Here is a 27,170-nt window from a genome sequence, read left to right as displayed (position 1 = left end):
CTGGTCGGCTGGCACATAGCCTGCCTGGTATGCACAGAACCCTGGGTTCAATCCCAAACACTGTGCGAAGCCAGGCATGGTGTGGCACACACCCGTAACCTGAGTACTTGGATCAGGAGGTCGGTGCTATCCTTGGCTAATTGGATAGGCCGAACAGTGACTTAGAGGCCAGCCTGAGATAGATGAGACCCTGTCTTGAAAAGCATTGTAGGTGCTTTGTTCTGGATAACCTTGAGAGAGATTCTTTTCATCTGTAACCAGTTAGCCAAAGCTGGCAGGCAGGAGCGTCCAAGGGGCAGATGGAAATACACCCAGGATCCTTGTTTTGTTTTTGTTTTAATTCTTCACAGAAAGTCACTAATCTTAAAAATACATATTAGCAATAGCAAAATTAACAAGAGAATACTGAGGAATCAGAGAAATGTGACCTCCCAACAAGGCCTCCCCCACCACCACCACCACCACCCGGACTCACAAGGCTGTACCTCAGCTGTGCTCAGACTGGGGGGAAGGCTCTCCCCTGGTGGCTAGCCCCCTTCTTTTCTCCTGGGGAAGTAGCTGGCGATCTCCTTCCCACTGCCTCAATACTCAGTGTCATTCACCGGAGCTGCGACCCTGGTGAACACATTCCCACCGCATGAGAGGGCAGCAGTCCGGCCAGGCTGGGCGCAGATAGTAGTAAAGTCAAACCGGACGACGATGACATCACAAGATGTGGTGAGAACCCAAACAGGTCAACTGAGGCCCAAGCAAGTATCTCTGCTCCCATGTACCAGGACCCCCCAGCTTACCCTGCCAAACCAGGGTTTGGGGGAAGTAGATGTGATAAGTCATACAGTCAATAAACACTTAAAAAAGAAAAACAGGGGTTGGGGATTTAGCTCAGTGGTAGAGTGCTTGCCTAGCAAGCGCCAGGCCCTGGGTTCGATCCTCAGCTTAAAAAATAAAATAGAAAAAAGAAAAACAGAGGGGAGGTGGTCAGTAGAGAAATACCCACCCCAGGATGTGGTGGTTTATATGCCTATAATCCCAGAACTTGAGAGATAGACAAAAGAAAATCAGGAATTCAAGGCCAGCTTCTGCTAGCCTGAGCTGCAAGTGACAGAATCTCAAAAGATACACACAGAAAATAAAAAGAAAATGCTCATAACAACCAATCAGGATTTTCACCCCTGCTCTCCTGGGGACTGGAGAGATCTCCCTGCACTCTCCCTAAGGCTGCTTAAAAAGGAGGCGAGCATTGGTCAAGAGTCAGCTTGATAGTAGTGACTGTGGTAGTGTTTCTGTGAACAGATGGGGAGAATAAGTCCATCCCCCCACTCCCCCCACCCCCCGCACCCGCTCCTACCCCCACCCCGAGGTTCTCCTGAAAACACCACTCACACAGAGCAGACGAGCCTGACCTCACAGCTTCAAAGCACAGTTGGTGACGTCATGTTGAAGCCCTGGCTAAGCCACAGGGCTGGAGCCGCAGGAACACACGAGTTTAGATGCTTTTCACCCTGGGGCTCTGCCATGTGAGGCTGGGCCAGAGCCTGAGGAATGTCCCAGGGCCCCCGCAGAGGAGGCAGGAAGGAGCTTCCCTAAGCAAGGTGGAGGGGAACCCCTTGTACTCAGGGCAAGGCTTCCTTCAGGCGGCTTCCACACAGTTTTTTAATTTGTGAAGAAAAAAAAAATACGGATACATAGATATGTTACAACATAAAGGAATGCCCCATTCACCTTTACAAAGTATCAACTTTGCATGCATGCATGCGTGCGTGCGTGCGTGCGTGCGTGCGTGCGTGCGTGCGTATGTATGAGTGTGTGTGTGTGTGCCACTAAGGATTAAAGACAAAACCCAGAGCTCTCTTCTGAGCTGCCCTCCCCAGCCCCCCCTCTGCCTTTAGAATTCTCTAGTCCTGCCCCTTTCCTCACACTGAGAAGACACTTTGATCTGTATTAACAATCGTCTCATTTTCCACGGTAGCCGTACCCCACATACACGTGTCTTTATGGAGTGTATCATTCAATTTTGTCTGTAAGGGGGTCTGCAAATGCAGAGGCCGGAGGTTGTCTTTTAGTGCCACCTTCCGTCTTAATGTGTTATTTTGTTTGTTGTTTGCTTGTTCGTGAGACTGAAGCTCGCTCTAAACTGGAGCTCACCTATTGGCTGCACTGGCTGTCCATCAAGCTCCTGGCTCCTCTCGTCTCCACACTAGATTACAGGCTTGACGTCCACGTCCACCTTCCTTACACAGCAAGCACTTTCCCTGCTTATTTAGCTTTTTATGTTTTTCAGCTCATGTTGTTACAGGAAACGATCGTGAGACGCAGGTGTGTTTGCACCACGACCATATTTACTCATTTCCATTGTTACGATATTTCATTTTATAGTGGTGCCAAAATTATCCTTTCTGTCACCCGTGGACGTCTGAGTTGTTTTCAGTCATCTTGTGTTACCCACACTATCACTATCAACGTTCTTACAAGTGGCTTCTGGTGTAAAGATTATTTCTAGATGGATTATCATCATTTTAGTTTATTTGTTTTTGAGATAGGGCCCCACTATGGAGCCCAGGCTGGCCTTGAACTTGAGATCTTCCTGTCTCAGCCTCCAGACATTGGTGTTACTGTTGGTTAAGCGATGGCCCTCGTGGCTGGCCCCTGCCTGCAACAGAGAAGAGCGCTGGATGTATCAGTGGCGGAAGAGTCACGAGCTATAGTGACCTTTCTAGAACTTCACTGGGGGGGGGGGAGAGAGAGAGAGAGAGAGAGAGAGAGAGAGAGAGAGAGAGAGAGAGAGACCAGGTGGAGGGGGGAATACGGAAGGAGAAAGTGTGGAAAGAGAGAGCACAGAGGGCACGCCCGCTTTTTAGGCTGGGACACCTTTGCAGGCTGGTGACATAATTAAGGACAGAATCCTTACCATTACAACTATGCACAGACAAATCTGACTCTAAATGGATTACTGTTGTTGGTGTTTTTTGCTCTATTTGGGGGCCCGTCACCCAGCTCCCAAATAAATCGTACACGGAGACTTATTCTTACATATAAACACCCGCTACTGCTTTCTTGCCTACACTATTTTTTTTCTTTCAATTCTGTACATTTGACTAGTGTTGGTATTTAAGGAAATTACATTTTAACACTTACTTTGTGTCCATCTTGCTTCAGTTTTTCGTGGGAAACAATCATGTAAAGAAGGCAGAATATTTGGGAGGAGGTAGGAGACGATTTAGGAGAGGGGGGTGGTGACTTTAAAAGGTAAAAAATACGATCGTATCAGCTATCAACTAGTAAGTCTAGTGATCTTGGCTGTACCTTCTAAGTGGCCACACGTCTCAATAGGACCACAATAAACGACTATGGTGGTTCCCAGTGTCCTCACTCAATCTCTACCTTGGATGGGGCCACGGTGGAATGCATCATTTAGTAACATGTTGGCTGTTGCAATGGAGGATTTGAGAAAGATATTTTTATCCTGTTTAGGCAGACTCTCCTCAGCATAGTGTTGAATCCTGTCAAATACCTTTTTTAGCTTTCCCTGAAATAGTCCTAGCTTTTTGCTGAACTGCTGGTGTGAGGATGATGCCAGTACAGCTTTTCCTAGTCTCTGCTCTGCATTAGGCCAATTAGCAATATAGCAGAGAGCGTCTTCTGTCTGCTCTCAAGGTCAAAGGTATCACAATCACCGCTTCCACCCTCCGTCACCCTCCCAGGTTTTTCTACCCTGTGCATCCGTTGTTCACAGCTGAGAACACCGACTAGGCCAAGATGACAGGCGAAAGGGCAAAGATTCTTGTACTAATGACAGCCTCGTGCTGAGCAGGTGGGGCAGAGCATCCAAATGCTTTCCTAATCTCCGTCATTTCCCTGTGATTAGGATTATGAAACAAAAAGCTGCAGTGGGAGTCCAGCTCCCAACAGCTGCCTGGTAGAGTCAGCCTGCGTTCAGGCGGGGTGAGACGCCGCCAAGCCAGTGAGGCCCGGAGTTGAAATCCCTGTGTTTGAAGGTTCCTGCTCCAGTGAGCTCCTCACCTGCCAGTCTTGGGGAGCAGGTAAGAACTACATTTCTGCTCTCCTTGGATTTTAGCTGCAGCCACTGTGGCATGGGAGAGCTGGCGTGTGTGTGTGTGTGTGTGTGTGTGTGTGTGTGTGTGTGTGTGCAGGGAGGTACAGAAGAAAGTATGGTGGCTGCTATCTGGAGGTCCCCAGGGGCCACACTGCTGACTGCACCCCTCTCAATGTTCTCTTCCAGCTTGTCTTTGTGTGTCTCTCCCATCATTGCCTCTCTTCCCTCTCCGTTACCGTATCTAATAGATGTCTCCGAATTCCCAGGCCATCTCAGAATTGGAGTGTAAGGACAACACCCCTGTCTATGATCGGTGGCCTTTTGGGGAAGATGGGCAGCGTGGGAAGACCTAGGCGAGCATAAGGTCACGTGCCTGAATGCTGAGCCTGGCCTTGCCCCTCACACTTTTCTCAGTGAGGCTAGGGCAGGATTGGCTGGGTTGAGTGGATGCTCAAAGCCCTTGAAAGTAACCTAAGTCTACTTGGCCAGCAGCAGTCCATAGACAGCCTTGTCTAGCAGGGATCTCTCTCTCTGTTTCCCTGAGCCGGGATACCTTTTGTGTTGACACAAAACCAGGACAAGTGAGGATCAGACGCCACGCTCCTAGAGGGAGTTTTCTAAGGGGAAAACATGTGGTCGGTGTTTCAAAAGGCCTGGGCAGGATGGTAGGACAAGGATGCTTCCGATGAGTGTGGACAGATGTTAGGACAAGGATGCTTCCGATGAGTGTGGCAGAGCACACCTGTTGTACTAGTGAGGTAGCGGCAGGGGGGTTAGGAGATCAAGGTCAACTTTAATATACATATGAGTTAAAGGCCAACCTGGGCTACAAGAGCCCCTCTCTCAAAAAGACAGGAAAGAGGTAAGCTGGCTTGAGCAGCTTGAAGAACAGACACTTCTTTCTCACAGTCCTGACGTCATCTGTGAGTGGGGAAGCAGTGTGGCCGGGGTCTGGTGAGGACCCTGCTCCTGGTTTAGTTTGCTCTCATTTGAAAGGGAAGGGGTTGGCCGAGAGACAGCAAGCTCACCAGCATCTTCCTGGAAAGTCCCTCATCCCACCTTGGGGGTCCAACCTTATGACCTCCCAAGAACCTCATCCCCCAACACCGTCACAATAGGGATTGAAATACATGCATGGAGGTGTCCTCCTCAGTGGCAGGGTCCGTGGGTGACTGGACTGAAGCCTGGGCAGAGAGCAAGGAGACAGAATCAGCCTCCAAAGAATCAGTGCCCTTGGGGGACACCATGGAAGCATTCTTCTGCCAGTGACCAGGGAGTCCACAGGTGCCCTGGTCAGTCTCGTCCCTAGAACCCGAGATACTGGAAGGACACAGAGCAGCCCAGTCTCACCGTCTCTGGCTCCTGCTGAAGAGATATTCCAATGTCCTGCCTATAAGCCCTGCTGCTGGGGCCAGCCGCCTCCCTCCTTCATCATGTGTCTACCCAAGGACAAGACAGGAGAGCTGGGGAAAGACAGGTTTCCAGCTGGGCAAGCTCCCTTAGTCTGGACAGAGGTGTCTCTGCCACCCCCCCACCCCCACCCCCCACCCCTGCCACCTTGTTTCTGCTTGACTGGACTCTAGCCTTGTGAGCTGGAAGGACAATCTTTCTCATTTTTTTTGACCTAAGTGAAACCCGATTCACACCCGGGGCTCCTCAGCCCTGCTGGGTTTAGAGTACAGTGGAGAAGCCGGAGAGGAGGGGGAGGCCTGCCTGGGCTTCATCCAAGGTGACTGACTCCAAGGCTTCTTGGAGAGTTGCTCCTCTAGCTGCTCAAATGGACGAGGGGTTGTCTGTTTTACAAGGCCCTTCCGCACCGTCTATGCTGTGTATATGTGTATATGCTATTCTTTCTCAAATGCATTTCCTACCGCTGGCTACCCTCTGCTCATTCGGAGCCCCAGTTCTCAGGGACGACGCTTCCCACACAACACCTTCCCCTCAGTCAGCTGTTCCTGCAAGCAGTCCACACTAGCCTGTGCTAGACTGACCTGAGACTCCAACACGAAAATGTATACGCCTGTCCCTGCCTGCTTCCATGTTGCTGGAAACTCCTCAAGGCCATAATCTATGACACTTAATTTTGTTCCGTAGTCCCAGACGCATGCACCCCAGGAGTTCAACAGATATCTGTGGAAACATCTGGCTGAAGAGAACGGTGCCTGGTTTGGTTATTTAAGACAGGTCTTCCTATATAGCCCTAGCAGGTCTGGTGCTTGCTTCATTTAAAGCCCAGGCTAGACTCAAGTTTGTGGCAATCCCCCTGCTTCAGGTTCCTGAGTGTTGGGGGTGTAGCATGCCACACCCATATGCCAAGATGATTTAACATAGCATTTTAAGAATTTGCTCTTTGAGTTTTTTGTTGTTGTTTTGTTTTGTTTTTTCGAGACAGGGTTTCTCTGTGTCCTGGAACTAGTTCTGTAGAGCAGGCTGGCCTCGAACTCACAGAGATCCACCTGCCTCCGCTTCCTGAGTGCCGGTATTAAAGGCATGCGCCACCACCTCCCAGCTTGCTCTTTGGTATCTTTAGGGTGGAGACTTGTCCTCCTCTCCAAACAAATTAATGAGTAAACCAAACTGAAGGTGACCGTTTGCATCTTAGAGGGCCGGAGGAAAGTCAGGGTCCTTTAAACATTAAACCTTCACTGGAAGTTTCAGAACTCTGCCTTACAGATCATTAACTTCCCAGGGAGGAAGGGACCAGGAGCCCCGGGGAATTACCTGTGGGAGTCTGAGTTCAGAGAAGAAGCAAGGCAGACTGCCCTGGAGCCAGATAGGACTGGGTTTACACTCCACTCCACTAGCTGTGTGGCCCAGAGCAAGTCACTGTCTCTGTAGCCCAGATTTCCATGTTACCAAAGTGGAGGCGCACTCCACCATTCCCGTTCTGTAAAGATTTAAGAGCGCCTATGAAGTACTTTAGTCTTGTAGGTCCCAAGAGCAAGCAGCAACTTTTATGATGCTGCCTACGTAAGACATGAAGGGGCTAACCTGTTTGCAGGATTTGCTGCAGGAATAAGGTACAGCAGGTAGAATCCAGAGGGGCAGGGCCACACATACCTTGACAGAACACTACACTTTGGGTATTGAAAAAATCCTTCCCGCCCCACATATTATTATTATTATTATTATTTAGTTTTATGTGTGTGGGTGCTGTGATGGCTATCCCTGGTTGTCAGCTTGACTACATCTGGAATGAACTACAATCCAGAAATGGAGGGCACACCAGTGACCTGGATCTTGAGGCTGGATGACACAGGCTTTTGATCCGGACCTTGAGATGGGAAGGCGCACCTTTAATCTGGGCCATGCCTTCCGCTGGAAGCCTGTATACGGACAATGGTGGAAGAAAGGGGTTGGTTCATCCTTCGCCTGCTCACCCTCGCCTTGTCAGCACATCCATTCCCTCCCTGGCGCTGGAGCCTGCTTCTTGAGGATTCCAGCATGTACAGAAGACCAGCTGAGACACCCAGCCCGGTGGGACTGAGCAACCACTGGATTCTTGGACTTTCCATTCACAGCTAGCCATTATTGGATTAGCTGGACTGCAGCCTGGAAGTCATCCCAATAAATTCCCCTATCTATGTATCTATCTATGTATCTATGTATCTATGTATCTATGTATCTATGTATCTATGTATCTATCTATCTATCTATCTATCTATCTATCTATCTATCTATCTATCTATCTATCTGCTTATCTACCTATGTATCTATCTATCTGTCTATCTGTCTATCTATCTATCTATCTATCTATCTATCTATCTATCTATCTATCTATCTATCTATCTATCTATCTATCTATCTGCTTATCTACCTATCTACCTATCTACCTATCTATCTATCTATCTATCTATCTATCTATCTATCTATCTATCTATCTATCTATCTATCTGCTTATCTACCTATGTATCTATCTATCTGTCTGTCTATCTGCTTATCTATCTATCTATCTATCTATCTATCTATCTATCTATCTATCTATCTATCTATCTATCTATCTATCTTCTATTATGTCCCTGACTAATACAGGTACTTTACCTGCATGTGTGTCTGTACACTACTTCGTGCTTGGTGCCCTCAGAGTCCAGAAGAGGGTGTCAGACCCCCTGGAACTGGAGTTACAGACAGATGTAAGCCGTCAAGTAGTTGCTGGGAATTGAGCCCAGGTCCTCTGGAAGAGCAGCCAGTGCTCTTAACCACTGAGCCATCTCCCGGGCCCTAATTAGAGGATTTTGTTGTTTGGTGTTTAGAGACAGGGTCTGATGTATGCAAGGCTGGCTGTGAATTTTCCTGTGTAACTGAGGATGATCTTGAACTTGCAATCTTTCTGCCTCTGCTTTCTTAAGTGCTAGGATTACAAGTGTGTACTACCCAGTTTATGTGGTGCTAGGCACCAAACCTAAACCCAGGGCTTCACGTTTGCTAGGGGAATACTTTACCAACTGAGCTACATCCCAACCTGATTTGAAATGTTTATTTATTTTTTAATATGGTCTCACTGTGTAGCGCTGATTGGTCTGGAACTCACCATGTAAACCAGGCTGCCTGGAACTCAATAGAGATCCACCTGCCTCTGCCTCCCGAGTGCTAGGATTAAAGGCATACGCTACCACCCGATTTTTTTTTTTAATTTCAACTTTTATTTGTGTGTGTATATATATATGCCATGTATGTGGAGGTGCCGTTGGAAGTCAGAAGAGGGTACTGGATTCCCTAAAGCTGGAGTAACAAGCTCAGCTAACTGCCCCCAACACACACACACACACACACACACACACACACACACACACCCCAACTCCAGTCCTCTACAAGAGCAACAGTAAGTGCTCTTAACAGCTGAGGCATCTTTCTAACCCCTGGGTTTGAGGGGTTTTGTTATTGTTGTTGTTTTGGACAAGGTTTCTCTGTGTAGCCTTGGCTGTCCTGGATCTCGCTCTTTAGACCAGGCTGGCCTTGAACTCACAGAGATCCACCTGCATCTGCCTCCCGAGGGATGTGTGTGCCACCACCGCTTGGTTTCAATTTGAGTTTTGAAAGACTAAATATTTCATGTTATGCTGCAGATGCTAACGACCACACTGAACAGTGCGTGGATCGAGGTCTTTTTGAGTCCTTGGAGACCTGCACTTACTAGCTTGGTCCTGACTGTTCACCACATTTCTACAAGGGACAGTAGGGCTGGACTCCTGAGGTTGCGGTATGAGGACAGCACAGTGCTTAGAACAACGACAGACTCTCCATGATGAATTGTCACTATATTGTGACGTAATCAGCACTAAACCAGAGCAGAAAGTGCCTCATTTAAGGAACTACTTCTTCTGGGAACACAGCAGGAAGGTGCGTCCGACTCTGCTCACCAGAGCTCCATGACTTGGACTCGCTCACTTACACGGGGTTTTGCCCTGGATAACATCTCTGGTTCCTAAATTGGTCCCACCGTCAGTTTCTGACAGTCTGCTCAGATCTGGGCTGGATTACCTGCCCAGGGTCTCCCTCCCACATTCAGCTCACTTCAGGGGAGGTAGACATCCTTATTGCTTCTGGAGTACTCGGATTAAACCCAGGGCCTCTTGCACATTAGGCAAATTCTACACACACACACACACACACACACACACACACACACACACACACACACACTATATCCTCAGCCCATTTCTTCACTTTTCATTTCGTGAAAGGGTCTCACTAAATCGACTAGGTTGGCCTTGAATTAGCAGGATCCCCCTGCTTCAATGTCCGGATCAACTGGGATTAGAGGCCCACACCAGCACAAGGGGCCAGAACTGTTGTCTCCCTTATGTGTCCTGCTCAGACCCTTAGCTTAGCGCACCCCTTCCTGCCATCCAGCAGCTGACCCACACAAAAGATTGCGTATGAGGTAAAACTCGTTGGCAAAAGGAAGGTGAACAAGCACTTTCTCTTTACAGAGGTTTTTGAAATGCCCTGGTTCCTCTTACTATTCCTTTTTTTTTTTTTTTTTTTAATTTTCCTTCCAAAAAAATGGGTTTGGACATTGGAGAAACTTGGTCACCTTCCTCTTGTTCCATAGAGAAAGCTTCATCGATCTAGGGCACAGTTGCCAGCCCTCTGTCGCTCCTTCAGCCGAGGCCTGAACCCAGGTCTGTTAGGGAATCCTCAGCGCCCCGAGAACCGGTCCCTTCCCGATGCGGCTGGCCATGCAGACCCCACTTTTGGGGACGGGGTGAGCGGTCCACTCCAGCTTGCCCTGGCGTCTCTACCGAGCGGCGACCGACGACCTTGACCTAGGAGGGTGCCCAAGGGCGATGGGGTCGGCCCTGCAGGGAAGTCCACCGACTCATCCCGAAAAGTTCCTCAGCCTCCTCCTCCTCCTCCTCCAACGGAGCCGGGTGTAGTCAGCTGAAGCATGGCGCTCCGGCTGCGCCCCACAGTCACCTCGGCTCCCCTCCGCCTTCGCGCCCGCGTCCCCGGGGAGGGATTTGCTCGGCGTCCGGGACACGGCCCCGTGGCAGCCGGTGCGCCCCAAACTCAGGGCGCATCCCCCGCCGTCTGGGAGGCCCTCGCACCGGGAGGGGAGCGGAGCCGCGGCTGCTCGGGGCTCCCAGCGTGCGCCCCGTGGAGCGGCCCCGACCCCAGGAGGACGCGGGAGGCAGGGGGTGGGGACCGGCCGAGGTCGCGATCCTCCAGCCTCTTCCGCTGCCCCTCCTCTCGCCTTCCTCGCCCTCTCTTCCCGGGCGGGCCCCGGGCCTTCCACCTTCCAGCAGAGCCATGAACTAGCGGTCGAGGCGGCTCCTCGCGCCCTGCGGGGCCTGGGGTGCGGCGCACTCCCATAGCCCGGCCTCGCCTCGCGGGCCCCGGGGCGGACGCCATCCCAGGGGCGAGGCCTGCGGGCCACACTCCCGGCCGCCCGCCCGCCCGGCTTTAGGGCGAGTCCTGCCCGGGACTCTGCAGCGGCCTGGGACGGGGAGAGGGGGGGCAGAGCCTCGCCTCTCCCCGGGATGGAGGGGATGGAGGCGGCAGCGAAGCCTGCGCGCCGCTCTCAGTGAGTACCCCGAGGAGCCGGGCGGGGTGGCGGGGCGCAGAGGGGTCCTGGGCCGCCGAGACTCGACCTCCCACCGCGGGAAGAGTTGAGGAGGCCCGGTTCTTCACGTCCATTTTCGATCCAGTTTTCCTGAGTCAGAGGATCGGTGCTAGGAGTGGAGGGCTCGGTAGCTGTCTTCCAGGGAGACGGTCCAGAGGCCTTCGGGGGGACGGTCTCATTCTTTAAGGTCTGCAGACACGGATGTCAGGGCGCAGCTCCAGAGTTTACGAGGTCCTGAAGTTCTCTGGATTTTACTGAAAGGGCTCACGTTACAATCCCAATCTTGGCTTCTGGATTGGACCTCAGAGAAGAGGTAGCTGGGCTGCAAAGAGAAGCCTGGAGTATTCTAGATCACTGGTTCTCCGCCTTCCTAATGCTGCGACCCTTTCATAGTGTTCCTCATGTTGTGGGGACCCCCAACCATAAAATTATTTTCGTTGCTACTTCACAACTGTAATTTTGCTACTGTTGTGAACCGTAATGTAAATATCTGTGTTTTCCCATGGTCATAGGCGACCCTCGTGAAAGGGTCTTTCCGATTCCCCAAAGGGTCATGACCCACAGGTTGAGAACCGCTGCTCTAGATGCTCCGGTAGAGAAAATGACTTCCGTCCTAAAGATAATCCATAAACTTCACAGATTTATTGCTGTGAAACTTGGTGTTACAGATGTATCTTGCTTTATAAAATACATATATTCCTGAAAAGCATATAAATTGAATTGTAATAAGTGACCTTAACCCTTTAAGAACATCTTATGGTGGGTCCTTATTGTGTGAAGGGAGTAATTAACTCCTAATCTGCCATTTAGGGATGAATTCTTACACACTGAGTTTACTTCAGATGGGACACTTCTAGATGTAGGATGATTTCTCAGCGTGGCTTAACAGAGTAACCATTAAGACACAGTCGCTTCTACAGTGAGTAAAGAGCTCTTCCTTTCCTTCTCTGTAAAGCCATTGGAATTAGCCCAGCCACCAAGGGGCTGTGTAACACTTGTGAGTCTTCTGACCTCTGTGGACGCAGTCTTACCTGACAATAAGGGGGTGCGGTAAACGATCACTGTTCTGAAAGAGCCCTGGGCTTGGTGTGGGATGCAAAGCTTTTGGTTACAAGCTGGACTCGCCCATGGAATCCATGGGGTGTGATTTCTCCATGACTCAGTTTCCCCACCTGTTAAAAAAGAGGATACTAATAACACTGTAGCACAGACATGTCAGAATTATTTTAGAGAATGCTGAAATTTCTGAAGTCTCTGCCTTGCATAGAGCATGGTTTGTGACTATCTCCTTTTGAGTACACCTTGACTCTAGTCTATGGCTTTTTCCACTGTGGTTGGCATGAGGCTGGCAGGCACCATCTTCTGGAGGCACAGGTCCTTCATTCACAAGGAAGAGCGTATTGGCCACTAGCCAACACTGACGTTCTCTGAGATCATCCTTTAGCCCCAGGGTTGGGAAATCACACTCCATTGCACTGTGGTCCACATTTGGCATAGGATTAATTGTTTGAAACCTTGTTTTGCTCACCTGTAAAATGGTATTAGAAATGCTAGGAACACAGCACACATGAGACCCTAGAGCCTCTGAGGGACTATTGGCAGTTAGTGGTTACTGGGGGAGTGGTGTCATTTTCTTCAATGGTATAAACACTGGTAAGTTGCCCATGTTCCAGTAAACACCCCTGTTCCCTCCTCACCCATGAAAGAATGTTACTCATGCCAGGAGGAACTAAGCTTGGTAGTAACTTGTTCGGACTGTCCTTGGACTTGTCCTTTCCAGTGTGTGTCTACGTTATGTAGAGGACACCCCTCTGCTCTGTCTTGAGATATCTGAGCAGGGATCCATATCAGAGCACTCTGAGACCAAGCAGGTTACTGGGGCCATCCAGGTCCAAGGTTTCAGCTTCTCCTTTTTCCTGCAGGGCATCCAGGTCAGGGAGCAGAACAACCAGCCCCATGCACGTGACTCCAGCTGTGACCAGAAATGGTCCTGAGCAGCCGGACAGCGGACCTCTCCCAAGACCCACGCTCTGCCCCCAGGAAGACCGAATGCCTAGCCTGATAGTTCCCAAGCCTCCAAGTCCATGGAAGTTACAGTTCCAAGGCCCTTCTGTGCTAGAGTCCAAGGTGAAGGCCTTGAAGGAGAAAATGACTTCCAGGAAACAGGGGGCAAATCCCTGTTCCACTTCCTATGAGCATCCATCCCCCACAAAATCCAAGTGCCACCAAGTCAAGCCGGAAGAAATCTGGAGCCTACCCGAGGCCTCTCCTCCACCAGATGCCCTGGTGGTTCCCCGTGCTCAGAACCAGATCAATGGGCAGCTGGACAGCAGTGTTAATGAGAAGAAACCTGCCAGGAATGGTGGCTCCAGGCCATCTACTCCTGGCCTGGAGAGCTGGAATGGGCAAAGCCTGTGGTCTCCAGAAGCAGTGTGGAAGCTGGCTGATTCTGAGGAAGGCCCAGCACCAGGATCTGGCTCTTTACAAGAGAGCCCCAACATCCATGTTTCTGTGGGCCAGCTACAGGGGCCTGGCCCCTGTAAAACCACCCACTTGAGCAGCCTGAAGAAGAGAAGACCATACCCACTTGGAGACAGTGTGGTCACAGAGGGAGATCTGGACAACACAGCCCCAGCTTCCAAGGAGGACTTGGTCCCCAGAGCAGACCTGCCAGAGGTGCTCTGGAGAGCTGGTGGCCTCGGGGTGCTGGGCACGGGGGCAAATGCTCTGTCCCTGTCTGACCAGGTGGAAAGGAACCGTCGCCTGGTGCAGGAGATACTGAAGGTTTCCAGACAGAGTCCTCCCAAGGAGGGAAGCCCGGACTGGACTCCGTCCTGGGACAGGGCCGAATCAGGTGAGCCTCATTTTGCAGACCTGGGTTGGAGCAAATGGGAAGCGGTAAGGGAGCTGGAAAGATGGGTGAACTCAGTAATGTCACCCAAATAATCACTGTCCAGTTGGGACCAAAGGTCCTTCATACCTCACAGGCAGCCTTAACTGCCACAGGTGCTGTGGCCCCCCAAGATCAGTGGGAGACCATCCTTTGTGCTTGGGGACAGAGGCTATGTGACTCTTCCCTGTGCCTCGTAGCTCTTTGCAGAGTGGCCTCCTGCACCCCCTCTAATGACAGCGCCCCATGTCATCCCCACTGAACTCTGTGCTCACTGGTGGGCTGGCAGGCAGGAGCACCACCCTGCGAGGTTGGACAGAGCACCACAGGAACACTGCTGGAAGTGTGTGCTCAGACTCCAAAGGACATTCTAGAACTTTTTCATTACCTGAGGGCATGTATAGGGGGGTCCTCTTTGCCTACTCTGGGTTCACTCAGTCTTTGTGCCTCCGTTTCTCAGATCAGAACATGGGTCCCCAGTCCCCATTTCTTCACCCCTCCTACTGGAGATTAGATTTGAATGTGTGATTGGGGGGAGCATAGGCATTCGGCCCACACGGGGAGTAGAGCATCTCTCCTCTGTGTTCACCGAGGAGCAGCTCAGAACCCAGCTGGTGGCCCTGTCCTGATCTCTGCTTCTGCTCTGGGCCCTAGAGCGACCAGCGGGAGCCGTGGACTGGGACCCGGGGACCCCCCTGCAGGACTCAGGTCAGAGCAGGTAAGGGCTCTTCCTTACCACCATCCCTCCGCTTACCCTGCACCAGAACAGTAGGGAACCCTGCAAGAGCCAGAGGAGAGGAAGGCAGACCTTCCCTGCCAACCATCGTCCTTGAGACCCTGTGGAAGGTACCAGGCTGCTACCTGCCCATCATTTGAGCAGAGCCAGTGGATGCTGAGGTCTGCAGCCAGCCTTCCAGTTGCCTGCTCTGTGTCCCGGAGGCCATTTCTCCCGCCTAGGCTTCTGTTTTCAAGGAGGAGAAATTGAGAAGTCACAGCTGTCGGATTAATCCGCAGGGTTATTGTAAGCTAAAGGGCATGGATGTGAAACTCCTTAGGGAAACTACAGGAGCCCAAAATGTTAACCCGTCCCAGTCTCTTCCTAATCAGAGGAATGTGCCGGGCTCAGGGTCAAGGGTTTCAGCCTCTCACTGGGGCCCACAGACTGTGTTCTAGCCGCCCATCACTGTTCTAGGGAAGCTGCTGTCCAGAGTACAGTGGGGAAGCGAGCAGGTGTCCTGAGCCTGGGAGAGCAGAAAGAGAGGTGGGGGCGGGGGGGCGCACGGAGGTCTGAGCCTCTGCCGGTGCCCACTCAGAGGCTGGCCTCAGCCCTAGCCTTTGCTGGGATGTTGACACACGAGGCTGAGATAGGCCCCGGGACTGGGAGTGCCTCCCGTTTCCACAGCTGCACATGACATCAGTCTCTGCAGAGTCCCATGATGTCTGCCCACAGCAGTCAGCTTTGTTCGTATTGCTCAGGCTGCTCCCTGAGTATCCTGTTGTCCTCCCCAGAGTCTGGTAAGACCTCTGCCTTCCTTAGTCCAGGCCTGCTGCTGTAACAAAAGGTAGCAGGTAACTTACAAACCGCAGGAATGCCATTCTTGCAGTTCAAGGGTGGTAATCAGTTCCCATTTCCTAATCCCGTCACATCGGGGATGAGATTTCAACATACACATTTTGGGAAACATAGGCCCATGTCTGCTTCTGCTCTAGGAAGATGAGGGTGGCTAGAGTCGGGTAATCAGGGTTGCAGTCAGCTGGAGAGTAGGGACAGGGGTGGGGATGGGGTGGGGGGGATGGGGGATGGTGAGAGGGATGTCTGGCTCTTTAGTTCCTCTGTATTTATAGCTGGTCTCTTCTCCTGCCTTCCTGGCTGCTGTGTCAGCCTTTCGTCACATCCTTATCCCGCCCTGCCACTGTGGTCCTCAGTGATCCTCTGCTCCCGTGGCCTCTCTCTAGCTGCATCCTTGGGGAGCCCTCTGAGAAAGCCCAGGAAAAGGCACCTGCTGGTGTGGGGACAGAACCCCTTCCCTGTAGCTGCTGCACTCCCCCACGCAGCCCCTCAGCCCACCCAAGTTCCCTCACAAGGAAATGTAACTGCTGGGGTTCTGCTCTGAGGGCCTTGCAGAAAGAAGGCCAGCCCCTGGCTTGCACTGAGATAATAAGTAACAACCTGCTTCTCAAAAAGCAGCCGCCCAACCGGAGAGAGGGAAGGGCTTTCACCCATGCCTGGGAGGATGTTTAGAACTCTCTCGACTCCTAGTTTGGTTTAACCCGACGGGCCATCTTTAGCCACAGGCTTTATAGCAGGGTTCAAGCATGAGCGTCACGTGTGCTGGCACGGAGCTGGCATCCCATCGCGTGGGAGGCTGAGGCAATAGGGTCACAAGTTCCATGCCTTGTTCCACCTGAGCTACATAGTGAAACCTCGCCTCAAAAAGAGACAGACAGGCGGACAAACAGATCTCAGGCATGACATATGTGCATGTGTACCGTATGATTCACACATATGTGTGTGTGTGTGATGGATCAGTGTATGTGTCTGAAGGGAGAGATACACACACAGAGAAAGACAGACAAACTTGTTTTAGGACCCTGTTCAAAGACTAATAAAATGTCCCCTTAGAGTGCCTGGCATATAGAGCCACAGGCATGAAGGTCAAGTCCCAGCTAGGTAGACACCTGGCTGAAGGCCCAGGGAACACAGTCAGGCTCAAGGAAGGGAAAGTGCCAACCCTGCTGTGATACCCCAAGACATTTCAGGGCCCCCGTCTGAGTGGGACAGAACCTAATGATGCTGTAGTTACAGAGCCTACGTTACCCCAGGAGCGCCACGGAACACTTAGGTCCCGGGCTTAGGGTCTGTGCTAAGGGAGGTAGGACCCTGGGCAGAATAGTCCTCTGAAGTGCAGTGACCATCTCAGTGGCCACCCATCAATACATGCCACGGGGCACACGTCGTCTTCAAGCATTGCAGACCTTCTCAGGGCTTGAAGAACACATGGTTCTGCTTCCCATTCAATCAAGTTTAGAATCTGAATAATTCATGTTACAATCAAAGAACCATGACAGCCAGGTTAGCCCAACATACCATGCTCCGAATTGTTCTTGTTCTGCAAGGTGATAAGACAAGCTCATGGAATGGCATCGATTGCAGAGCCCAGTGCTTAAGTTTGGGGTATCTGGGCCAGTTTGTTGCAAGGTAGTCTTAAGGAGTCAGGAGACCTCCATTCCCGTGCCCGGGGTTGTCCTCTAATAAGGGTCAGGCTTTTGCTCAGTCCTATAGGGCTAAAACAAACTAGTGGCCAGTTAAAGATTTTCATCCTCTGGTTATGTGCCAGGTGCTGGGTCAGGGCTGTTTCTGCCTCTCACTTTGTCCGTTGGACAGATCTCAGCCATTGTTCCCGCTTTGCTGACAGAAAGCTCTCTAGAGGAGGCCGAGTGACTTGCCCAGAGCTTGGAGTCAGAACTTGCACTCAGGCCCCGAGGCTTATGCTCTGACTGCTGTGGGGCATGCCTTGAGCTATCCTTCCTACGTCTCTACAGGCCGTCCCATGCATAAACAACCCTTGGGCTGGGGATCTAGAGCCTTCTACCTCCCTCCAGCCTGGCCTGTTCTCCGCCCGCTGTGGGAAGGGAGATGTCTGGGCCAGCTTGTGTGTGTCGGTGTGTGCAGATGGGCTCGGCCCACGTTGCCGTCATCACTCACTGCTACTGATGCCACCACTGGGGTCTTTCTCCTTGACTTCCTGGAGGCAGGAACTGTGCCATTCTGGAACAGGTGCTCATGAAATGCCTGGCAGAGGCAAAGCAGGAAAGCGCTGATTGAGGGCTCCCCGACAGCTGGAGCCTGTGTGGGCTTGCAAGGGTCTGGATGGAAGCAGAAGGAGCATTCCAGATGGGTGAGGCTGCCGAAACGCTTGGGAGCACCTGAGGTGGAATGTGTGGTGATCCGTAGAGGGTAGCCACCCGCCCGGGGAGAGCCGGGGATTGAGATCTCATCTGAATGCAGAGGCAAATCAACAGTCTCCTTCCTTCTCCCACTGCCCCCTCCTGCACAGGAGGATGACTTTTATCTCCTGGAAACACGGGTTGGTATGAGTCCTGTGGGCTAAGAAGTCCGAGGAGCCTGGGGAGAGGGTTTGGAGGCCATCTTGAGTCACTGGCCATTTTTGGTATCTTCTGGGCCCAGAGCGTCAGGGAGTTATGAAGAGCCCTGTAGGTAGCGAGACTAGGGAACAAAACACTGGCCAGCTCCAGCATGCTTGCGGTCATAGAAGCTGCTGAGGAGTACCCTGGGCCAGATGTCACTGAGAGTGGTTGAGCCCCATGCGGCTTGCTCGCCCTTGTCCTGTACCAGCCATGTAGATAGATATACAGACACAGAGAAAGCTCCCCACTTGCAAGAGACTCAAAGAAAAAAGAAAAAACAACAGAGCAACACACAAAGCCTTCAATGCTTACCCGGCTTCCGTAGCGCCCAGTGTTCTGGCCCCTGGGTTGATCCCACTCAAAGCCAGTGCTTGGGAACCTTCAGGGACACTGTCCCGTGCCACACCCGTCACTACATTCACATTCACTCCACACACAAAACCCTCATCCTGGCTCAATCCTGAGCAGCAAGGAGCTTACAGAAAGTCACATCTTCAAGGTGGCATTAGGCAAAGTCCCTTCTGGGAATGTCTCAGACAGCTGCCACTCCGGTGGCCTGTGTGCCCCTGCTGAGCCCAGGCAGGGCTTGTCCTCGGCTCCCCTGGCGAATTGTCATCGTTCTTTGGGGACACGGGACAGAACTGCTCTGACCTGCCTTTTCTAAGGACCCCTTTCTTCCTTCTCTGTGGAAAGGAGAGTGGGGGCCTTCCTCTGCCCCCCAGCAGCCTCCTCCTGTCCGCTGAGGGGAAGTCACCTTTCCCACGAAGCCCATCAGAGGCTTTTGAAAGTCGAGAGCAAAGCCAGCTTGCCCTCTCACATTGCACGCTGACGGTCACCTCCAAACAGGCCTTCTCCTGGCCAGCAGCAGGGTAATCTCATGGCCAGGGGACCTTAGGTCGCGTTCAAGGGTCCCCCACGCCCAGAGGGGAGGGTTGGAAGTAACTGCACTGCTCATCACAGCAGCAACCGCAGTAAATGCTAACATGGCGGAACAGCACCGTGCTTGAAGGGAACATTTCTCACAGATCTTAACAGTGGAGCCCCTGTTAGCAGGTGAGGAAACAGACTCACTCCCGAATGCGCTCACCCCGTGATACCGCTAGGAAGAGAGGGTCCGAGGATGAGGATCTGGGCCAGCTGCCTGGAAGCACACTGTAAAGCACCTCTTTAGGTTCCATCCTCTGGGGGTGTCCTCCAGACTGAAGAAGGGTGTGCCCTCCCAAACCCACGCTCTACAACCAGTTCAGACCCACCCCTCCTCCTCCCTCAGAAGCAACAGTGAAGACCTCTGGCCTTGGCTAGACACAAATGGAGCGTGGCTAGGCCAAGGCTTGGGAAATGCCCTGCATGCTCTATGCTTTTCCTGCATGCTCTATGCTTTTCCTGCATGCTCTATGCTTTCCCTTCGCTCTTTGCATCCTGAAGTCGGCTCCTGATTTCTTGATGCGTGTTCCTGAGATGAAGGGGTTAACTCCAGACTTGTTGGAGTTCATCACTGTAATCCAGGATTAGGATGGCTGCCGAGAAATGTCTCTCTCCTCTTGGCTTCTCTGGCTGTGAGAGAGATAGGGCTCCCCTGACCTGCTTAGCTGGAGGGGTGCTAAACTTGTCCCACTCCAAGAACCTGGCAGGGGGCACCGGTCCCAGGCTCCCTTTGTCGTCAGGATGCAGGTGGTGTGAGGGTTAGAGGCAAGGGCCTGAGCACGCCTGTGGACCTCCAGCTTCCCCCCAATAAAAGCAGTTCTTGGGGTCAGCGCCCCACAAGAGCCTGTCTTGTGGTCCAAATGCCCCCTAGGTGGGGAGCTCAGGACCCCCGCCCCACCATAACCTACCTGGCCAAAGCCCCAGACTCAGGGTAGCAATGTGAGCTCTCTCTCCTTTATAAAAGCTCATGCTTACTGATTGGGAAACTGAGACCCTAGAGGAAAAGCCCTTGGCGGCCTTATTCCCACTCCCGGCCCCCAGAGGTAACGAGCGTCAGAAACTCGGGCTTCAAGATGGTGATAAATGTGCTTGTTTGTATTGCCTGTACCTGGCTGCACATTGCCCGGCTTTGCCAGGAAATTTCCAAAGGAGTTGGAAGAACTGGGATCGTGGGTTTTAATTCATGATAGGAAGGACTGGCTCTGGGGTTGCGGGCCTCTCTCTGGTCCGATCAAAGGTGAAAAGTCTTCCTCAGGGGGAAGTCTGATGACCCTTTCCTTCTGGAATGGAGGGCCGCCTCTGGTGTGGGGGTGCCTGCTTGCTCCTCCCCCTAGGAGAGAAAGACCACCCACTCTCCCAGGCTGGCAGAGCCTCCATCTGGGGGGGGGGGGGCACAAGAGCGCCCTTGCTGTGCTGACCTTGGCTGCAGCCTGTGAAGGTGGCTGCCACTCGCCTCCCTGCGTGCTGTGTTGCTGCGTAGATGCCTCCAGGCAGCCAGAAAGCCTGCCTTTCTAATCAGGGGAGAAACTTGCTTTGTCTGCCAGACCGAAGCAGGGCAGTTGATGAAGGGGGGGCGCGCGCGGGCGGGGGCGGGGGCGGGGTGGTGGTGGTGGGGCGGACAGCTGTTCCAAAAAGGAAACAGCAAAGCTGGAAATGGCTTAGAAACCTGGGGGCAAGGCTGATGGCGGCAGCATCCGGCCAGCTGCCGAGGGGCTCTCCTGCCTGCCCACAAGGCCTTGTGACAAATGCCCTCCGACAGTCGTCGCAGAAGCACAGCTGTCACCGGAAGGCTGTGAGCACGCAGGCAGGCAGCCAGAGGCCCGCGGCTGCCGGGGAACCTCTGTGCCTGGTGATCTCGTTATCTCTGCAGTTGGAGCTGGAGCCCCCCCCCCCCCCCCCCCCCGGGAGCGCAGCTGCTCTCAGCTGCGGTTTGGGGAGCTGCCCGCTCTGGAAGCCATGTCAGGGGAGCCTCTCCTGCCAATGGAGGCCTCGTGGGGCAGCAGGCCCGGAGAAGGAGAAGTACTTTTTTTTTTTTGTGCATCACTCTGGTGAAGCCCTCCTTCCAAGCCCGGCCTCGTCCTGCCAGAGCTCGTGGCACAGACGGTCTCTTTATGCTAGCAGCCTTTCCTCCCCTGGCCCAAAGCAGTGCTCAGAACACGTGACAAGGAGAAAACAAAGAACCGTCGTCCACTCAGAGCCAGTTAGTTCAAGGGTGGCCCAAGGAGCCCTTGTCCACTCCTGTCAGGAGACTCCCTAGTATTTTTTGAGGTCGGGGTGAGGCCCTTTCCCCCATGGAGCATATCAAGAGAGTTAGGGGGTACCCCAGGGGTGAGACCTAAGCCCTGCTGAGCCTTTGCCTGAGTTCTCTTTCTGGAGACCCCTCCCTGAGCAGAGCCACGCCCACGTGACAGTGTGGATGCTCGAATTCCATCAAAGTCGGCCTGACCTCAGCCACAGACATCCTTGCTCACCCTGGCACCCACGGAGGAAGAGGACAGGCTGTGGAATGAGGCTAGAGGCTGAGGCTGGCTGTCGGCTGCATCCCTCTGCTCAGCCCGACCTTGAACAATATGTCAATATTCCCCTCCAGTCCAGACACCCTTATCTGTCAAGCTTGGAATGCCTGCCCTTGTGCAGCCTGGCTGTGGAAAGGGAGCTGTGTGGAGACAAGCCATCTTGTCATGGGGGAGTGTGGGCTGTTCTTACTTCCATAACCCGGGACAGGTGGTGTGTCGCTGTCTGGAAGACAGCTTTGGAAAGAGGTGCCTGTCATCCCTGCAGCTCTGGACTGACCAGGGAGGCAGTGCATCTGACTGGGGGTTCGCCACCAGAGGACCTTATTATTAGGACAGTCAGCCATGTGCTGACTTGCTCTGAATCCAGCTTCGTTTCTCTCTGCCCTGAGTCTGTGAGCCCTGAGCTGACTCCTGACAGGTCTAGATTGAGACTATGACAAGGAGACACCGGGATTTATGAAACACTATCCCCCAAGGGACCAAGGCTGCGACAGGCAGTGCCTTGGCCCTGTGTCTGTGGTGGGAGAGGGGACAATTCTGTGTGGGTTCCAGTGGGTGCATGTGTGGGCGCTGAGAGACAGAAGGAGACAGGGAGGCCATGCATGGAAAGACCATCTGTCTGGGCACAGGCCCAGATCCATAACCCGGGGACCTTCCCTTTTCCTCTTCCCCAAGTCTCCTGCTTCTGCCCGGGGAGGGACAATAAGACAGCCAGACTCCCCTGCCCCCTTTCCAGACCGCCCCCCCCCCCAACTCCACAAGCAGATGTCCAAGGTCAGGCTGGCTCCCCAGCTCCTGTCTGAGCTCAGGGTGTTTCCCGGGCCTCAGGGGTGGGCAGGGGAGAGTGGGGAGGAGGGAGCCCTGCGTGTGAGGTAGAAGGAGAAGGAAGGCCGTGTACACAGGCTTTTGCTGGCAGGGCTGGGCTTGATGCCCCTAAAGCCTCCTAAGCCGTGTCATTTTCTTTTAATCCCTGCGCTGTCCGTCCTGGCCTGGGCTACCCTACAGGACCTTTCTCCCCAAGCTGGAGCCTGCGCGGAGCGCCAGGTGTGAGGGAACCAAGCATCTGACACAGCCTGCTCGCATGAAGGCCAGGACCCAACCGCTCCGAGCCAGCCATGACATTGTGCCCACCGTTGCTCAGGGCAGCCGGTGAGTGGGGCCTGAGCCAGGCTGGCCTGGGAGGGGGCTTGGACAGAGAAGGGTCAATAGCTCAAATAGTTCAGATATAGCCCAAATGCTGTTTCTCTCTCTCTCTCTTTCTCTCTCTCCCCTCTCTCCCCCCCTCCCTCCCTCCCCCCTTCCCTCCCTCCCCCCTCTCTCCCTCCTTCTCTCTTTCTCTCTCTCCCCTCTCTCCCCCCCTTCCTCCCTCCCCCCTCCCTCCCTCCCTCTCTATTCCTCTCCTTCTTCCCATATCAGTATGTGTGCGCATATGTTTTCTGTGTCAGGCACTTGCTGTGATCATTTAGTCAGTCAACACACCATTACCCAGGGTGTCATAAGCTGAGATATAAAGATAAATGAAATATGTGACCTGAGCTCTCTGGGGGCATAGAGCTCACAGTCTCCAGGGAGAGAGACGGCCAAACCGCTCGTCAGCTCTGGGGGTTATCGTGGAGGAGAAAGCATGTGTGCAGGGCTGGCAGCACATTGCTCCTCCACCTGGAAGGGACAGGTGAGCTCTCAAAAGGATGCGGCTTCCCGGATGGGGCTTGCAGGAGCTGTGAATGTTCACTGGGCAGATGCAGGGAGGAAGGAGCACTATTCTAAGGGATGGGAGCTGTGAGAAGAAGCACTGTGCTCTCAGAGTATAGCCAGCCTGGAAGAGAGAAATCTATCGAGTATAGCATGGGAGGCTAGGTCAGCCGTGGAGGAACTCCAGGCCTGCTGAACAATAGCTCATCGGCCCCTGTGCTCGTGTGGGACCACAGAGATGGGTGAACAGGTAGGTTCAACGGGGTTAGGGTTATAGTAGCACGCTCATGGTCCCCTAGGCAAAGGGTGATGCCTAGGTTCAGGGTCAGGCTTTAGAGGGGAGACTCCTAGAGCAGCCACTGGAGATGTCCACTGAACAGCTGGATACAGGATCGTGACCACTGGAGATACCCACTGAACATCTCCAGATACAGGATCGTGAGAGGTGAGGCCAGAACCGGAGATGCCAGTACTCTGGTGACTTCATCATGCTGGAGCTGCAAGAATGAGCCCATCCAGGGTGAGGAGACGGGGGGAAAAAGGAGTCAGGAACTCTTGGACTAGCATCCCATGTGACTGCCCAAACCACAGGTCTATCCCCAGCATCATGCTTGTTCTTTTATGGGACACCTTAAAGAGCGACTTACACATGGAATTCTCCAACACACAGATGGAGCACCTAGTCATGCTCTGAACTGCCAGGCCATGCCAGATCTTGCCAGGCCCAAACAGGCCCACCTCTGTAAATGACAAGGCCTGTGGCTTCACGGGTATGGTGGGCGCATTAGATTTGCTTGTCTTCCGCCTCACCGTGTGGTACTAGGGGTAATGAGGACTCTTATTGAAGCTGAACGGCGTGCTCTTTGATGGGGGATGCTGGGCCTGCTCACTCAGGGCTCCGAACATTTACAGAACCACTGCCACAACTCCATGGCCAGAGGCCTCTTTGTTCCATGTCCTTGTGACCCTTAGGAGGGAGTCACAAGAGACCCCCGAATCCCAGGAATAAAATGTGCCCTCAGGCTACTCTTTCATTCCACGTGTATGCCTGGGTTCCCCCTAACTACAGAGTACTCACTGCGATGACATGGCTTCTTTGAGGTACCCTAGTTGTTCTCCGAATATGCAGAGAGATGCCTCAGCCAGCCAAGGCACCCCTGCGCAGTGATCTGTAGGAATTACCCCGGAGTGCTGAGGCGCACATAGACACGACTCTGCCAAACAGACCTCGGTGTGCTTTGTACTCCCGGGCACCTGCTTCTCTAGTTCATTGCACCTCGCCTTAGCATCCAGCAGCTATTGGAAAGTAGGTTTCCTCTTTCTTGGTCATAAAAAGGCTGTGAAAATGCAAGGTGACCTACTTCAGCAGCTGCTGTGTCCAGAAAAGAATTACTATGACTTGGCAGCGCTCGTGAAGCCTCCGAGGGGAGAGCTGAAAAATCCACACCAGATGGCTTGCTGCAGCTGCTGCGAAAGGTTACGCTCCATCAGATCACCCTGGAGGGCAGGCAGAGCTAACATGGTGATGCCACGCAGGCCCCAGGCCTCAGCTAGAAGCCGGAGGTCCCGCCCCAGCCCCACCTGATCACTCCTTCTGAAAAACAGCTTGGCAAAAGATAAGGGAGGAGCAGGGGCAGGCAGAGCCATCTGTAAGAGGGCCCTCTTTAGCCTAGGTCTACCCGGAGGCGGCCAGGTGAGTCTGGATGCAGGAGGAAAGAGGTGGAGACAGACGTGTTGTCTGGAAGTCAATCCACATAGAAATCGAGCAGCTCCTGGCTTTTGCCACTTGGGGAATAGGCAGACTCAGGTTGGTACTCTTAGTCGCAAGAGCATGGGACATGTCAGCAGGCTGCGCCCTGGGAGGGTGTGTCCCGTGGGACCAGAGGCTGTGTGAGGCTGTAGAGCTGGCAAACATCTCGTTGATTGTGTGCCCAGGACAGCATTGTCATAGAGAGTGAGGCTGTGGAAAGGGACCCTCCTCCCCAAAGGCCGTGCCACCTCGGGGACTCTGAGCTTGGCTGGAATCCTGCCCTTGAGGGGCCTCACCTTGAAAGGCAAAGCAGCTCTGGGATTTGCTTCTGGCTTTAGCCGCCTCATGTGCATGTCTGCCCAGGCCCCCCTTGCTTGCCTGGGCTGCTGTCTGTGTTCCTGCCTGGGGCCTGGTGGTCTGAACAATTGCCCTGAAGACTCTTACATGATTAGCATTCCTTACTTTATTCTGCTTTTTATGCTGATGAATTTGGTTTTGTGGGATTTTGTTTTGTTTTCTTTTGTTTGTGAGACAGGGTCTCACCGTGTGGTCCTAGCTGATCTAGAACTCACTTTGTAGACTAAGATGGTCTTGAATCCACAGACGTACATCTGTCGCTGCCTCACCCGCCAAGTGCTAGAATTAAAGGTGTACACCACCATATCCATCAAGTCCTTGTTTTTGAAATGGGAATCTCACTCTGTACTCTAGACTTCTCGAACTCAGAATCCTCCTGCCTCAGCCTCTTGAGTGCTAGGATTGGGGATATGTATCACCCAGCTTTTGTTTTTTTTTTTTTGTAAGATAAAAATAGTATTTCTCTCTTTGGAGTGAATTCTAAGATGGCTCAGTTCACCATCTGTGTGTAAACTTAAGGCCACTGCTGTAGCTCTTGGAACACAGACTATTACTGTACTGCCCTGAAAACATTCATTTTTTTTTTTTTCCTTCCCAGGACTTAGCCTTCTTCCCTCCAGCAGAGCAGGGCACTGAGCCCAGGAGGTAGAAGAGGTTCTAAGCCAGGTCCAGAATCTCCAGCGAGCCATGCTTGTGTAGCATAGACCTCGTTGTCCACCTGTGCCACCTCTGTGCTGGGGTTAGAACTTCTGCCTATGAGGTAGAACTTATTTGCGGTTGCTCAGTGGCTCCTTCGAACCCTAACCCTCCGTGCAGGAAGTGGGTGGCCCAGGTGTTCAGGGCAGGGACACATCCTCAAAGGGTGCTTATTTATTCGAAGTTCTCCAGAGAAGCACAGCCAATAGATGTGTCTGTATATGGAGGGGTTACTTCACGGAGTTGCCTCGCAAACTGGGAGAAGCCTGGTAAATGCTGAACCTGCAGGACAGGGCAGCCAGTTCAGCTCCAAAGACAGCCTGCAGACAGAATCCCTTCTTGCTCCAGAGAGGTCAGCCTTGGCTTTCATCAGGCCTTTAACTGATAGGATGAAGCCCACCACATACTGGGAGGTAATCTACTTTGTTCAAAATCTGTCAATTTAATTGTTAATTTTGTCTTAAAAAAAAAAAAAAAAGCCCCTGTGCCGTAACATCCAGAATAACATTTGACCAAGTATTTAGGTCCTGGGGCCTACCATGTTGACATTAGATTAACTATCATGTTACCAGCCATGGGAGATTCTACCCTCTGCAATCTGAGGACTTCTCAGAGCTCTCCACTCTGGTACAGCCAAGCCCTTGACTTAGTCTGTAGAACAGAATTTTAGGATAAGTCTTTGTGAAGCAAATTGGAGCTTATTAAACAAAGGTGGGCACAAAGAGACAGATTTGAGTGTGACATCGAGAAAGGTCCATAGTTAAATATCCCTGCAGAAGTTAGGCGTGTGATTGTATGGCCTTTGGAGTTACACTGTTCAATGGTGGGAGTCAGAGCTGGAGGGAGGAGGGAAGAGATGGATGCCCTGTATGCTTACCCCAGAGGCTGCCCCTGTGCCCTTTGCTGGGTAATGTGATGTGAGCCAGCTGTGCCCTGTGAGAAACCAAGTCATGGGAGGGGGAAGGAAACCGGCTGAGAGGCCACTGCTCTGAGAAATAAAGCGATGAGTGGAAGAAACTCGGTCAGCCCCAACGACAGCCCGTAAATCAGTGGGGGAAGTCTCCAGAGGGGAAAGG

The 27,170-nt window shown here is 52.6% G+C and overlaps 1 protein-coding gene and 1 long non-coding RNA gene across 4 annotated transcripts in view; one reads left to right on the top strand and one right to left on the bottom strand.

Moving 5' to 3' along the window:
* Positions 1–2,505: 2,505 nt before the first annotated feature.
* Positions 2,506–13,515, bottom strand: LOC121821308 (uncharacterized). Its single transcript, XR_013043342.1, has 4 exons — positions 13,378–13,515; positions 12,152–12,292; positions 6,046–6,184; positions 2,506–2,650 (listed from the first exon to the last, which is right to left on the bottom strand). It is a non-coding gene; the product is annotated as an uncharacterized LOC121821308 (long non-coding RNA).
* Positions 10,729–27,170, top strand: part of Kiaa1614 (KIAA1614 ortholog) — a 31,165-nt gene continuing 14,723 nt past the window's right edge. For 2 of the 3 annotated variants that reach the window (XM_042258338.2, XM_042258339.2), the window contains exons 1-4: positions 10,729–11,081; positions 13,043–13,974; positions 14,665–14,728; positions 22,605–22,748. In XM_042258338.2, coding sequence (XP_042114272.2) covers positions 11,038–11,081; positions 13,043–13,974; positions 14,665–14,728; positions 22,605–22,748 — 1,184 coding nt within the window. In that variant the 5' untranslated portion in view covers positions 10,729–11,037. The remainder of the gene's footprint in view (positions 11,082–13,042; positions 13,975–14,664; positions 14,729–22,604; positions 22,749–27,170) is intronic. The other variant, XM_042258337.2, reaches the window with a different exon arrangement.

The sequence above is a fragment of the Peromyscus maniculatus genome, chromosome 11, assembly GCF_049852395.1.
Source record: "Peromyscus maniculatus bairdii isolate BWxNUB_F1_BW_parent chromosome 11, HU_Pman_BW_mat_3.1, whole genome shotgun sequence".
NCBI classification, from domain to species: domain Eukaryota; kingdom Metazoa; phylum Chordata; class Mammalia; order Rodentia; family Cricetidae; genus Peromyscus; species Peromyscus maniculatus.
This window is presented reverse-complemented; position numbering and strand designations above follow the sequence as displayed.